Raw genomic sequence first — 16,298 nt, 5'->3', positions numbered from 1 at the left:
ATTCCATTAACTGCCATGGCAACATCCTATGAAGGTTTGGGATTTGCAGTTTAGGGAGGAGCATTTCAAATTCTCAGCCAGAGAGCTTTAGAGCCTCACAAAACTACGACTCCCAGAATTCCATTGGCTATGTTCTTTGCAATTAAAATGGATTATGGTATTAGAATTGTGTAGAAAGAAAGTCCTCTTTTTGCTTCCAGATATTCATTTATGTAAGGATTCACCAAGTCTCAATTTCCAGCATTCTCTCAATCTTGAAATATGTTGTATTAATGTCTGTTGGCATGGGTAGAGAGCCCGTTCCTCACCACAGGGTAACCAGCATGACCTTTGGTTAGCTCTAACGCTCTTAAATTAATCGACTAAGTTTTCTGAACTCCAAGAATTAGATAAAAAATCGGATATGCAGAGGCCAAAAAGAAGAAGAAGATGATGATTAGATATTTAGGAGTCTGTATTTCTTTAAAAAAAGTGGATTTGTTTAAAAATAATTATGATAAAATCTAGTCAGATGCTAAAAAGGACCTAACCAGATGGGACAAGTTAAACCTGTCATTATTTGGAAGAATAGCCACAATTAAAATGAACGTCCTCCTCAAACTTATTTTTCTTTTTCAAAATATTCCAATCATTTTCAATTGGAGTCCTTTTCAAATCTGGCAAAGAGATCTTTCTAAATTTATAAGGGGCAGAAGAAAACCAAGAGTAAAAATGAAAGTCCTTTTGGACAAGATTACTAGAGCAGGTCTTTCGCTACCCAACCTGAACTTGTACAATGATGCTGTTTGTTTTGAATGGATATGGAAATGGTTTAATTTGGTTGTCCACCTAACTCTAGAGGTGGAAGGGCACAGGCTTCGTTTTGGTTGGCATGCATATTTATTTTATGGAAAACATCAAGCCAACAAGGAATTTTCAAGCCACTTTATAAAAAGATCTTTAACGATTGGTTAAAATTTAAAAAATATATATGCCCACAAATACCATTATGGGCTTCCCGTAATGAAGCCCTTTTTAAAGACTCAAAATTAGCCAAGGGGTTATTGCTTGCTTATAAGGACTTAACTGTGAATAAAATAGAAAATTCTAATGTAAAATTTACCATCCAAAAGCAGATGGAAGATCGGGGTTGTTAAAAAGGATGGTTCTTTTATAAACAACTCCATGGCAGTTTGAATCCAGAGAAAACAGAAGTACTGGTGATAGGTTCCCCAGGCCCGGGGAAGGAAATTTGTCCACCGGTTCTGAATGGGGTCACAATTCCCCTGAAGGACAAGGTTCACAGTTTAGGAGTACTTCTGGACTCGTCCCTGCAGTTGTCATCTCAAGTAGATGCGACGGTCAGAAGTGCTTGCTATCAACTTTGGTTGCTACGCCAACTGCGACCCTACCTGGGCCAAAGGGACCTTGAAACGGTGGTACATGCTCTGGCAATCTCTCGCTTGGATTTCTGTAATGCGCTCTACATGGGGCAACCCTTGTACCAAACCCGGAAGCTTCAGTTAGTACAAAATATGACAGCCAGATTGGTCACTGGTACATCTAGGTTTGACCATATAACACCTATTCTGAAAGTTCTGCACTGGCTGCCTATTCGCTTCCGAGCACAATACAAGGTGTTGGTTATTACCTATAAAGCCCTACATGGCTTTGGCCCGAGTTACTTGAGGGACTGCATCTTCCCATATAATCCGCCTCGCACACTCAGAACAACGGGGAAGAAGTTGTTGGAAATCCCACCTTCTAAATATGTTATTACTTCCCAGATGGCCTTCTCAGTAGCGGCCCCACAAATCTGGAATAGTCTTCCCAATGAGCTCCGTCTTATCAACCCCCCCCCCCCCGGAAACATTTAAAAAGAGGCTTAAAACCTTCCTCTTCTGTCAAGCCTTCCCTCCTGGAAAATGAAGTCGTGTACTCTGATCCCATTGACTCTCTACCTCACCCTATTGATTGATTGAATGATTGTTTTTAGATTGTATATTGTATTTAGTGCTCTTGGTTTTATCTATTTTATGATGTGTTTTGTAATTGGTTTTAAACTCTATGTAAACCGCTTTGATCTTTGGAAAAGCGGTATATAAATAAAAATTAATTATTATTATTATTTATTATATGATTGACATTAAAGATCCTGGGACTGATATAGGCAATGTAGAATTTTTAAAACTGTTCCAGAATAGAAACATGTATAGAATTTTAAAAGTATATAATCTTTTTTTAAAAAATGGGACATGGAACAAGAAATAATAAAAGAACCCATGGTCAAATAGGCTCAAGACTTAGGCCAGAACTTCCCATTGGATGAACAGGAAAAAAAATTGGAATATAAGAATCAAATACACAATTAGTACAGATTTAAGAGAAAATCTTTTCAGAGTGCAATCCAGATGGCATTTAACACCCACCAAAATTGCTATAATCTATAAAACATCTAACAATAAATGTTGGAAATGCAGGAACGAAATAGGCTCTTATATACATCTCTGGTGGAATTGTAAAGTCTCTAAGAGATACTGGTTACAGATTCACGAATCAATTAAGAAAATTTTAAACTGTAAAATGAATTTTTATCCCAATTTTTTTTTTGCTAAGTATGGTGATAGATGAAAAACTGGAAAAACAATATGGAAAACTGTTATTCTACTTGTCTGCAATAGTGAGGTTAATGTTTGTAAAATGGTTGAAAAGAAAAGACCATCCAGATATACAGGATTGGTTCTCTAGAATACTTGATTTTATTGGGATGGATAAACTTACCTGTATAATAAGAGGCTCTGACTGGGAAGAAACCAAAACAGATTGGGGGCTGATATTAACCTATTTGGAAAAAGAGGGGGAAAATTAGTTATTTAATTCGTATTTTTGTTTCATATCTACCATCGCCATTTTATATATTTACATCAGGATGATTTACTTCAAATCATGTTTAGATACTAAGTTTAGTATAATGTTATACTTTAATCTACAGAACAGTAGTCATTATAGTTGTTATAATTGATTAATTTTATTAGGCATCTTTAGAGATAATCTTTGTTTATTGGAATTTATCAAGCTTTGGTACTATTGCTCTTTTAGTCTTCAAGTTTAATTTAAATAGTTTAATCAAGATACTAGAAGGAAAACTTGAGTTATGATAAAGATCAGAAAGAATTCCAGGAAGTCAATCTTGTCTTTTTCTGTCTGTTGCTGTCAAATGTTAGTTAATTGTATTGTCTTTATTTTATGGTTTTTTGTTTTTTTTAAATATTTAATTAACTTTTAAAAAATTAATTGACAAAGTTTTCATAACTACACTTTATAGACCTACATACCTTTGTCACCACTGGAGGGAGTTCTGTATTTGCTTCCCTAAGAGTGGGAGAAAACCTACACACATGAGAAATGCATTAGAACAGAACAAAAACTCTTTATTGTACTCAGTGTCAAGTAAGCACAGTGTGTTGCCTGTTAAGTCTGGAATACTGAATTCAGGTTCCACACAGGTATTGGTAACCCAGCTGATTTATTTACAAGATTATACAGTACTTGACTTGCTGGCAAGGCTCCAGGCCTACCACAGGGCTCCTCCTAGGTCTTCAGGGAGTCTAGAGGCTGTGTTGTTCAGTTCATTGTATCAGAATACTACACAGGGGGCATCACAAGCAGAGCTCACAAAAGTTGCCTTTTTGGCAGGCCGATAAAGTATAGAGTAGCTGCAGATCTTGGGTGTGGGCGTGTCTGGTTAACCCTTTCCTTCCAAGCCCCATCTTCCCAAGGACCTTTTTTTGATTGGGGGACCTGAATCACCACCACCGCTGTCACCACCACCACCACCACCTGGTTTTCAATCATAGCCAGATATCTATACATAGGGGAAACACTTCTCTTCAGACTTGTCACTTTCCATATGAGAAAAGCAACAGAACTAAGAATGGAGCGGGTCTTCATGTACCAATTTAACACACCATTTAATGGGTGAATAGGGCTATCAGTGAAATTTAATGGGTGAACAGGGCTATCAGTGTTCTGTGACTGGTTGGAACAGCACCTTTCAGTTGAGAGGGGACTTCCAGGTATGGAATGGCTGACTGACATCTCTTTCATGGGGCTCCATGACAGAGAGAGCAACAGCAGTATTATTAGTGGTCTGGAAAGAGGATCCAACCAGTGATTTACCTCCTCAAACAATAGGGGACAGGGAGATTGCCCACAAAGGTCCAAAAACCTCACCAAGTTCTTGAGGATTGTGGCAGTTGGCCACAACTGATGTTGTGGGTATTGTGGGACAAATTCCATCAGCTCATCCCACTGCACACAAGCCTTTATGGTCACTCCATCAACAATTGTATTTTTTAAACTATCTTTGTAGCAATAATGGGATTGATGGGATGAAACGAAATCTTCAGTTCAGTGGTTGTCGTCACTCCCTAGGTGAGTGTTCTGCTTTTTGTATTACTGAGTAAGATTACTCAGTAAGGCAGTGAGGATTACTGCCAAGACATTAGGTACTGCTAGGTCCCACATACTGCTGAGCCATGTATCATCCATCCCAAACTAAAAGAAAAGAAATCTTCCAAAGATTGAGTCAGCTGGTTTCCTTGAGAATGAGACTTCCTCTAAATGTCTTGTATTCTGCACTCCCCCATTTACTCAGAGGACCTCCCAACCCTCCATAGCAGATTCTGGGCATCTGCAAGAGGTTGCCATGATGAATCAATTTTTGCAACAGTGGACATTCCATTGATGGATAGTCATTGCTGCATTTCGTCCATGGTGAAAGTTCTCATCCTAGTGGAGTTCTACTTTGTTCTTAAGTGCTTATGAATGGAACCAGGTTATCATACCTCTTTGTTCTCTGTCTTTGTTCTTTCTTGTTAATGTGATAAACGGTATCTCATTATCTGATAATCTTCACAATTATACAGGGACCTAGCACCATCTTATCTGGGAGACTTGTGTTTGGATTCCAGACAAGGAATTTTTTGTGACAGAGCAGAAACCTTGTATCCGGTCATCTGTCAAATGTGAATTGCTGCTACATGAACTATCAAACATTGCCTATTACCAGTTGTCAAACACTGGAACTAAATGGCATTGTCAAGTAGGAATTTCTACTGAAATTTCATGAAATGCAAAAAATTAAAGTCTACCCCCTCCCCCACAGAAAATATCTACTGAAAATTTTGCAAGCATTCACATTATCATAAAACACAGGACATCAACATCAGAAAGGCAGTTGAGCATTGTGGGAAATTCATTTATATAAGCTCTGGACAGCAAGAAATGCCCTTAAATGAGGAGAAGAGAGACTACACGAGGAGCCTTGGGCCTCCCCTCACTAGCCATTCTGGTTAAGATTCATGGCTGCCAAAATTTTTGTTGGGCAAACATCTGGAGGGTCAAATGCCTCTCATTCCTACTGTGGGAAGATGTGGTCAGGTAACTTTTCTCTAGCTTCTCCAATTCAAGTTTTATTCACAAGAGAATTACCTGAAATTGTTCCAACTCTTCAGAAAGGTTCGTAGGAGGAACTCAGACCCTTGACCTTCTTGTGATGCAGTTGGAATAATGATGTAAGTCCCAGGGCTCAAGTGAAAGCAATTAACAACATCTCTCTGTGGCAGAAGCCCAGAATTGTGAAGTGTGGTTTTACCCTTCGATACAATATACAAGAGGAAATGATCTAGCAAACTGAAGTAATTAACCACGAATGACATCCTCATCTAATTTATTTGTAGATGCTGTAGAATCATCAAAGTTTGAAATTGAATGAAGAAGAGTTTGCAGCCTTTTTCAAGATTACCTATCCTTCACCCCAAGTTAAACAATGAAAGAGTCAGTGGGGAGAATTTAAGGTCCCATAAAGGAATACAACAGCACAAACCTACATGGGCTTATCTAGAACAATGACAAGTTGAATACACTAGGGCATACTTCCAAGTAGATATGCATAGGACAAAACTTTAAATAATCTAGATTCCCTTGCCTCCAGTCCAGTGTAGCCACACAGGAGGGAAGGAGAGGCCACATATCACATTGAATTTAAAGTGACTTATCCCCAACGGGATAAGGTCACATTTAATTTTAAAAGCGGGTGCTATCACACATAGCTGCAGCTGGGCAAGTGCAACCTGTATTCAGCCTGGATCCCTATCCAGCTGGTTTTCAAAAAACAGGAACATGCCATGGCTTGGGTCCAACCTATCTCCGAGACTGCCTCTTTCCTTATAATCCACCCCATGCTCTCAGGTCCTCTGGGAGGAATTTGCTGTAGCCTATAAAAACTAGGCTGTCTGTGACCGCCCAGGGGACCTTTTCGGCTACCACTCCCAGATTATGGAATGGCCTGCTGGATGTGATCCATCAAATAACCAGCTTAAACAGCTTTTAAAAGGCTGTTTAGATGGATCTCTTCCTGAATAGATGCCCAGCCACCAGAAGAAAACCTAACTTGTTGTACCCTTCTTTTGCTGCAGTCACTGTTTGTATACTGTTTACTTTTAAATTATGTTTTATACCGTAAATTGTTTAATTGATTTTAAAGGGAGAGGGAATGGAGGATATTTAATGTATATTTTACTGTTGTAAGCTGCTCCAGTTGCATTGCGCAGAGGGGCGGGATAATAATAATAATACTAATTATTATTATTATTATTATTATTATTATTATTATTACTGAAAAGTGGCTGGATGGGCTGCATACAGGTTGCATTCACCTGTCTGCGGCTGTATACGATAACACCTGCTTTTAAAATTAAATGCAACTTAATCGCATTGGGGATAAATTGCTTTAAATTCAACGTGATAATATCCCTAAACTTTTCTCCAGAACCAGTTTGAGGACCAAAGGTAATTTAAGGCCCTACTCTCTGTCCACCCTCCCCTCCCTGATACAGTTTGAGCTTTTGTCATTATGGGGCCAGGTAGGACATTTTTCTCATTTCTATATGTTTATTTTTGTGCACCCCACACTGTTGATAGTGAACTGGGATAACTGGACAGGTTGGTGTCTTAGATAGGTGGTCACTTGACAGGTAGGGAGGGGAAATTAGGATTCTGTTGAGCATCTATGGTACCCCCCCTTGGGAGAAGGAGAGATCTATGGAATTGCCTCTTTTGGTCATGTGGGTAGGGAAAGAGATTTCCTTGGAGCTAGCCTGAGAAGTAAACCTTCAGTTTAAGTCCTGTGTCTTGGGGGAGGGAATTTCAGGCTGGCCTTCTAGATGCTGGCTGGTTGGGGAGCAACCCAGATTTTGGGTCTCCTCAAGGCTCAGATGCTTTACCCAAGGAAGGCTGCAGGGGAGGGCACCTCCCTCAGCTGCTCCAACAATAGACTGCTCCCCTCCCTTTTTGCAGTTTTCAAGAGGGATTAATAAATAGAAGAATTTAAATAAAATGGCCTATTTTACAACCCAGTGTATTGTGTCTGGTCTAGTTATTTCCCATGTTGGTCAGCAACCTACAAAAAACTCAGAATGATCACCAAGAGTGTTAGGAAGTCTTTTAGAGATTCTGTTTATATCTTTAGTAACCTTCTTGAACATAGAGAATCTTATATCCATTGTCATTAGAAAGTAACATACCCCATCTCATTTGTTGCTGTTCCAATATTTTCATCAAGATATAACAATAAATAAAACGCAACAGCTATTACTGTGGTGACATATAAAGGCAGCATAATAAAAAACCCTGACTAAACATATTCTTACAAATACACTGGAGTGTATAAATCCCATTTAGAATGCTTACACACAGTGGCACAATAATTTATGAGCCGTGCCTTTTAGAAGGGGGAAAAGAGACTATAAACTGTTATCTTGCAAAAATATGAAAAAGGAGAATTTTAAAGGGGTCCATAAGAAGTGTTTGAATTTTAAAATATCAAGCCTTAAAACGTCAACAAATCTAAATGGAAACAACTTGTTTGAAGCTAATGACATCTTACATGTGTTTCTTTTGTCCTAGACAGTCAGAATAATGTTATAATGCCAGAAATGTTTTTAATTGGTCACCTTATTTTTTTTATAATATGATTTAATTTGTATAACTGTTGTTAGAAACAGAAATCTCTTCTATAAGACCATTGCATTGATATTTGACAGTAATGCACAAAATTATGTTTTTATTCTCACTCCACCAAAGCCCATCAATTAAATCTATATGTTTGGGATTCTGTAGGCAAGATTCTAAAAGCAGAATTTTAACAGGATAAAAGCATTTTTGGAAGGTACTTAATGTATGATATCATGTCCATCCTGCTGCTGCCTTGCATTCAATTTGTTACTGTTGTGCACTTTTTCATTGACTGTCAAAACCCATCAATAAGCCCTCAGTCATATTGCTACTCCATTACTGTCTTTGTGTGATAGCTCTCTTCTGGGGCAGCTCCACTTCCCAGGCATTCATGTGGTGTGAGTAGATGATGATTCTGCTCCTCCTCACCTCTGCCCTCTACCCCTCACAGTGATCCCAGCTGCTAACACTTATCCAAGCCAGTTGCTGTTTGCTTTTGAAAGGTGTTAGCAGTTGGGATCATTTGCCCTCCTCACTTTTTTCTCTTCCCCTCATCCTTGTTGCCCCATTTCCCTATCCCACACTCCCTGCTGACTTCCCACCACCACATGATCTCCCTTCTCCTCCTCCCTGACACCTCCCTCCGTGATCAGATCTCCCTTCCCCACACCCCCGCTGTCCCCCCCCCCCCCCTTCCTCATGCCCCTATCACCCCCACTGCCTGATATGCCTTCCCTGCACCTCTGCCACCCCACCACCTGATCTGTCTTCCCTGCACCTCCCACTGACCCCTAACAATTTCCCCTGCTCCCCTGACACTCCCCATTGCCTGATCTGTCTCCTCCCATCTGCACACCCTAAGTAGAGCAATAACAGGGAGGAAAGAGGCACTGCAAATATTGACACACTGTATAGTGTAGCATCATATTGGTACTGAAACAGAGATGTGATAAAGATTGCTTCAATACCAGTATGGTACAATTCAAAGATATAGCTGTGTTAGTCTGTAGAAACAATATGTAGAGAGATCTTGTAGCACCTTTGAGACTAACTGAAAGAAAAAAAATTGGAAGCATGGGCTTTTGGAGAGTTCAGTCTACTTCCTCAGATGTCTACTCTGCTTAGGAATAAGAATAGAATACTCTTGGACTTTTCATTATTAGTCCTTGTATACCATACTGTTAGTAAGATACACTATAAGTAAATATTTAAAGGACAAGGCTGTAAAACTAACATTATATTAATTATATGGAAACTAACTGGCCAACACCTTTGTTAGCTTGTATTAAACACTGACCTCATTCATAAAAGGTAGCCAATAATTCAATGAAAGAAAATAAAAAAACAAATAACATACCTCTGGCCCAACCTGAAATGGAGAGAAGAAAAGTATAATAATAAATATCTACACCAATGGTATTATACCCAGAGATTACTTATTTGTTTATTACTGCAATTACATCCTGCCTTTCTCCCAAAATCAAATCCAAGGTAATACCCAAGGCAGATATCAGAACCTATGCATTAATATTAAATAGGTTAAATTATTTGAGGGGCAAGCCATTTCAGCTAGACTGTAAAATATCCTTTTGCTTGTACATCTTCTGCCTAAACAGATTGGTCACATCATCAGTTTTAGGATACTCAGACAAGGGCCTCCATCCTACATTCCTTCAGCATACCATAAATATCTGCATGCAGACCATTCCCACCCCCAATGTACTGGCAACCCATGAAACCATTCCACATGGCTATTGCATACTTTCATGGTGAGCAGGCAGGGGTGCATGGCTACATCCCCATAGCCAGATGTGAAATTATGACATCAGCACTGATATCCATCAGGGTCCTCTGGGGTCTCAGTGCTGATGTGATCATTTCACATCTGGCTATAGGTGTATAGCCAGACAGTTTTCCCAAGTCTGCCTCCTCTCTTGCAAACCACAGAATGGCCATGGGGTCTTATCAGTAAGTTAGGGGGCCTTTGTTCACCATGAAAGGAAGAAGCCAATACCAACACATGCCACACTCAAAAAAGGACATCTGCATGCATAAGGGAAACTGATGTATGCATGTGTCCGTAAGAGAATTCTGACCTTGGACTGTAACATTTTTAAAAAAATAGTTCTTACCCCAGTGGTAAGTGTGAATTGTAATACATTTTAGTGTGGGTACCCCCCCCCAATTTTAAAGAGCTCCTGAGACCCTTGCCATGGAATATTTACAAAGATGCCATTAGCAGTAAGCATCCTTTTAGTGGATAGTCCATTTAAGATCTAATTAAAAACACACATTTCAAATCTGTGCTTAATGAATAAATTAACCATATTGATTACTCAATTAATTATTTTAGTGCTAATTATAACTCTCTTGGATCAGATAGTGTTTCCTGTTTACTCTGTGCAGGTTTGTTTTCTTGTCATCTCTGCTCCATGACTAGAATCTCACAACAGTATTTCGTATACAAAACTACATGTCTGTGGCAGTACCTTTGTCACACAAGAAAGACACATCATTGCAAACACCTAAACCACTGCCTACACTCATGCAATTATTTCTAGATATGTTTTGGATGTTTTCTATCTTCTTTATCATAGATAGGCAAAGTATGACCATAGGGTAGCATTTGCCCTCCAGGACTGTGCCTCTGTGCCCCCCCAAGTGCTCTCAAGGGTGGCAATTCTGCCATGTTTTTTAGAACTATGTTAGGCTTAGGAGAGGTCTGCTTTAAAAAATCAGGAAGTGAACCAGAAGTGACTTTTTATTTTATTTTATTTCTATGCTGTCTTTCTCCCAAAAAGGGATTCAAGGCAGTTCACAATATAGAAACATTTACAGCGCTTTATAAATAAAGGTTAATAATAATAATAATAATAATAATAATAATAATAATAATAATAATAATAATAATAATAATAGACTTCCAGGTCATTTCCTATTATGAAAAATCCTAGGGGTGGTCAAAATGGGAAATGCATTCTAAGCTCCCTTGGAGCTTCAGGAGGAATTTTTTCCAGGTTGTGTGTGTGTGTTGGGGGGGGGGAGTAGTTCTCCTGGGGGATCAATGCAGCCTCTTGGCAGGCCTTTCCTACATTCTCCATCCTTTTCTCTCTGAGCTCCCCCTACTCCATCAGATGCTGTTTCCAGAAGGCGCTATTTTCAAAAGAAAGGGCACTTCAGAGGTAGCAACAACAATAGCAATGTTCAAATGTAAAATCTTTCAAAACTTCAGAATTATTGCTTTTCAATTTCAAACATTTTTCAACAAAAAGAATTTTATTTTTTTCTCCCTGCTGAGTGAGATTATGAGAGTTTTGTGCATTTATTATTACTTTTGCAAACATTTCCTTTGCACAAAGACAGATTTTTTTGTGCAAAAAGCATTTTTTTCAAAGAAAAAGTTTCTTTGAAAGTCCTGTAATGTACAAAATGATCTGTTCACCATTATTTTCCTTTTGATTTATTGAGACACTATGTCTGGTCAGGGACAACAAAATTTGTTAGTATTCTTTACATTTCTAGTATCATTTCATAGCCTTTGAATTTTGAATTACAACACCAAACAGAGCATTCTGAAAACGAGCGTATGGCTTAAGTCTCATCAAATTTAATTTTCTATTGGTTGAAGTGTAACTATCTGTAACTCTAATAGCATTCTTTTCCTTTTTTAAAATGAAAGTAGCAACTAATTAATATGTCTGGAACATAATGCTGTTCATGCCTAAAGGAGAACATTTGCCATTTGACCTGACAGCAATGGTGATGAAAAACAGAAAAATCTGGAGATGAAAAATAGGGCAGCCATAATTATTCTGCAACTGCAACCTTCATGATAACTAATGTGATGCCAAAGGGAGGTAAACTTTAATAATGAAACTAGTTACTCTGCCAGAGGGGTGGGAATCATGCAGGCACCAGTTGTTGTTGAACTGCAACTCCTACCATCCCTTACTACTGTAGAGCTACATCTGAATAAGTACCATCAACATTACCATTGCCAACATCACCATCATTATTGCTGCCATCATTATTTCTGGCTTCTATAAAGAAAGACTTTATATGAGATAATCTTTAAATGGTTGCAAGAGAGGAAGGGAAAGAGAGAATAGCAGGTTTGTCACATTTCACTGTGACCTGAAGAAGGGGAAAGAGATACTGTATGTGTAAAAAGCTTAACTAGTATTACTTACCTTGACAATCACAAAGCCAATGTGCACCTTGCCTGTATCATTTTCAGGATCCTGTGACAGTGCTACCACAAGATTGTAGTTCTTCATCTTAGACTCTGGCACCTGGATGAAATACTGAGGGTGTCTGGAAAGGGCATCTGTTGTGAGAATGATGATTTTTATTATCAGGTATGTGTAACCTAGCTTGCATTTGTCAAGGCCTCCTTTCTCATCTCTTTATTTTCAATGCTCCACTCTACTCACTGACACTGATGCCATGCTGGCCAGTGAATTCCATTTCAATGATGCAGGGAATTCACCCTTGCTTGTAGTCTGTACATTAAAGGAGCCACCCAAGTGGTGTGTGTGTGTGCGTGCGTGCGCGCGCGTGCGCATGCATACGTATGTATATGTGTTTGTGCTTTTAAGTCTCCTGTTAAACTATGGAAGGTTCTGGGTAGAAGAGCAAGGATAATAACGAGTAAGGAAAATAAACATATGAGGTAAAGTTGAAGGTACTGGGTGTGTCCAGCTTGGTGAAGAGAAGACTGAGGGTTGACCTGATAATATTCTTTAAATACCTCAAGGACTGTCACAGAGAAAAGGGGGCAGTCCCGTTCTCTGCTGCCTCAGAGGTTAGACCAGGTGTAATGGTTTGAAGTTACAGGAGGGTAGATTTCAGCTGAACATTACAAAGAACCTCTTGACATTAAGAGCAATTTGACAATAGAGCTAATTGCCTAGGTCAGTGGTAGGGTCTTTTTCTCTGGGTGTTTTCAAAAGAAGGGGCACCTATTTGCTGGGGATACTTTAATTACAGGTCCTACACAGAGCAGTGCCTCAGTGGCACATGAGGCTTCTTCTAACTCTATGATTCTATGATTCTGTGTACAAAGCAAGTCTTCTATTGCTGAGCTGCTGGTCCTTTCCTCAAAATAGGATCCTGTCTGCACTGGTCAGGTTATTCTGGGTGCAGCCCTCTGTTCTAATATCGAGGGCCTCTTTGCATGTAAATCCTGCGGTGACACCCGGCATGGTCACCACTATAGTAAGTCCCTGACTTCTGAGGTCAGAACAAGGGGCCCAGCTTCAATTACACAGCCAAATGCCTTGTTCTGTTCTCAGAGCAAAGCAATTTCTTGTGGCAGAGATAGCCGCAGCAGGTGGCAGAGCAGGATGGCTGTGTGAACAGCTGTCTGGCATCTGAACCCATTGCTCTGGATCTTCCAGGAACTTGGGACTTTTCAAAATCCTTGCTAAGAGGTTTATACCCTGGGTTTCATGCTGAATGGACCAGACATTGGAGATTATCACATTAGCTTCGCTGCCAGGATAAACCAGGATATCTCTTTCTTAAGGCAGATCTTATCTCATTCACCCATTGCCATGCAGCATGGAACCTGGGTTTCTCTCATAGCTTTTCAAGAACGGAATTTTCCTGTTCTTGTAGAGATGCAGGACAAGCCCAGAAAAGCCCAGGTTTCATATGGACTGCATACTGCCTGGCAATGGGGGAATGCAATAAGATCTGCCTTAAGAAAGTTACATCCCATATCTATCCTGGCAGTGAGGCTAATGCGATAATCTCCATCATCAGGTCTGTTCAAACCAGACTAGGGGATTGGGCCCTGCATCATCAAGTCTCCCCACTGAGAGATGATGGAGGGAGGCCAGTTTACTTAGCCCATGCAGGCAGGGCCTAACTCCCAGTGAATTCAAGGGGATTTCAATCTGGGTTGATATGTACAGTTGTCCTTCCATTTTCATGGGGGATCCATTCCACACCCACCCACCCCATGAAAATAAAAATTTGCAAATATTCAAGCCCAATTGGCTTGAATGTGCGCGCACACCATTCTAACCCTCCCTGCTTGTCGGTCCATGAAGGGCCAAGACTGTGGACTCGAAGTCCTTGAAAATGGAGGGGTGATTGTATAGGATTGCACATGGTGTATATCTGATCATTTATTTTCAGTCAAGCATCTCTAGAATTTCATAGAATGAGACTGAAAAAGGAGGTCCCTGATTCAAATTTTGACTTTCCAATAAATTAATTACCTGACTGGAGAATAAAGTATAATTAAAAAAACAAGATTTAGGAATCCAGTGTGTCTGGAAACACCAGACCATTTATATGGAGGCCCTACCAACACCAGATACAGAATATGTTTGGAACACCATGAACTCAGAGAAAATATGTCAGCTCTCATTCTGATTAAATAAAATGCAATCAACTGTCAGTCTGCAGACTTCTCATATAGCCTTAATATTACTAAGCAACAATTGACTCTTCTTACAGAAAGGGGCTAAGCATATCAGATCTTCACCTAAGTAAGGACTGGGATCACCGAGGAGAGAAAGGACAATAATATAAATAAATAAAGTTATTTGTTGATTTCAGTGGGCTTAAGCATCCTAACTGTGTGCCAGTTTAATCTGTTATTTCAAGGTTGAGGACTGGTAATGAAAATGGAATCTGTGATTGTGCTGTATGCCCTGTTGCTGAACCTAGAGCACAGTTGTAATAACTACAGTTCTTGGCTTCTGTCTCAACTCTGCACTTCTGAAATAATTTTGGAGTCCCTCTAAAATAGACCCATTGGTTCAATGGGATTTAGCTATGTGTTGACTTATAGAATCATAGAATCATAGAATCATAGAGTTGGAAGAGACCACTAGGGCCATCCAGTCCAACCCCCTGCCTTGCAGGAAATCACAATCAAAGCATCCCCGACAGATGGCCGTCCAGCCTCTGTTTGAAGACCTCTAAGGAAGGAGACTCCACTACGTTCCGAGGCAGTGTGTTCCACTGTCAAACAGCCCTTACTGTCAGGAAGTTCCTCCTGATGTTGAAGTGGAATCTCTTTTCCTGGAGCTTGCATCCATTGTTCCGGGTCCTAGTCTCTGGAGCAGCAGAAAACAAGCTTGCTCCCTCCTCAATATGACATCCCTTCAAATATTTAAACAGGGCGATCATATCACCTCTTAACCTTCTTTTCTCCAGGCTAAACATCCCCAGCTCCCTAAGTTATTCCTCATAGGGCTTGGTTTTCAGACCTTTCACCATTTTAGTCGCCCTCCTTTGGACACGCTCCAGTTTCTCAACATCCTTTTTAAATTGTGGTGCCCAGAACTGGACACAATATTCCATGTGGGGTCTGACCAAAGCAGAATAAAATGGCACTATTACTTCCCTTGATCTAGACACTATACTTCTATTGATGCAACCTTGTTGGTGGTGTTGTTTCCAACCCTAAGCCTATCTTAGGGTTTTCTTGGCAAGTTTCTCCAGAAGTGGTTTGCCTTTGCCATTGCCAACCTCTCTGGCTGAAAGAGTGTGACTTACCCAACATCACCCAGTGGGTCTCTATGGCCAATCAGGGATTCGAACTTTGGTCTCCCACAGTCCTAGTCCAATGCTCAAACCACTACACCACTCTGGCTCTCAAGATGTGTTGTCTCACTATTCAACAACTCATTGAATGGATCTACTCTAGTTGGGACTAACCAACAGGATTCCAGTTCCCATCTGGAAAAGGAAATGTTGGAGTATGTGTTTAAAAGTTAAGCAGGATCATGGGAGCTGCAGCATGTTAATTCCACAGATGTGTATGTCAACAGAACAATTAAACAGAGCAAATTTATTGCCCAATCGGTTTTTCTACTGAGCTTTAAAAGATCAAATAATTCTGTCAGGATGGCAGTCATAAATTCTAACTCTGTCTATTGTGTCAAATGCCTTCAAGTCACTTCCAACGTATGGTGGCTCTATCGTAGGACTTTCTTCACAAGATTTATTCAGATGAGATTTGCCATTGCTTTTCTTTTAGGGTGAGAAAGTGTGACTTGCCCAAGGTCATCCGTGAATTCCCATGGCTGAGTGGGGATTGGCAGTTATTTGTGTAACATTCAAGTCACTACACCACATTAGCTCCAACAGCTGGTCTATTGACTTGCAAAATCAAGAGCTATCTTTTTTTTCTTTCTATCTGTGAACTTGTAGCCTTGTGCTATGCACTGGTTAAATAGTAGTGGTATGAGGATAGAAAAAAAAAAACATCAGCACACATTAAACCTTACTTTCCCATTTCAGATTATTAGAATAGTTTATTAGTTGGAAATATATTGATTAAA

At 39.8% G+C, this 16,298-nt stretch overlaps 1 protein-coding gene across 1 annotated transcript in view; it reads right to left on the bottom strand.

The window, feature by feature from the left end:
• CAPN13 (calpain 13) overlaps positions 1–16,298 on the bottom strand; it is a 106,885-nt gene that overhangs the window by 33,654 nt on the left and 56,933 nt on the right. Inside the window, exons 11-15 of the mRNA XM_042446033.1 lie at positions 12,186–12,322; positions 9,353–9,364; positions 5,473–5,636; positions 3,315–3,369; positions 2,761–2,820 (exon numbers count right to left, since the gene is read on the bottom strand). Of these exons, the coding sequence (XP_042301967.1) occupies positions 2,761–2,820; positions 3,315–3,369; positions 5,473–5,636; positions 9,353–9,364; positions 12,186–12,322 (428 nt within the window). The remainder of the gene's footprint in view (positions 1–2,760; positions 2,821–3,314; positions 3,370–5,472; positions 5,637–9,352; positions 9,365–12,185; positions 12,323–16,298) is intronic.

This window comes from Sceloporus undulatus, chromosome 1, assembly GCF_019175285.1.
Source record: "Sceloporus undulatus isolate JIND9_A2432 ecotype Alabama chromosome 1, SceUnd_v1.1, whole genome shotgun sequence".
Taxonomy (NCBI): Eukaryota; Metazoa; Chordata; class Lepidosauria; order Squamata; family Phrynosomatidae; genus Sceloporus; species Sceloporus undulatus.
This window is presented reverse-complemented; position numbering and strand designations above follow the sequence as displayed.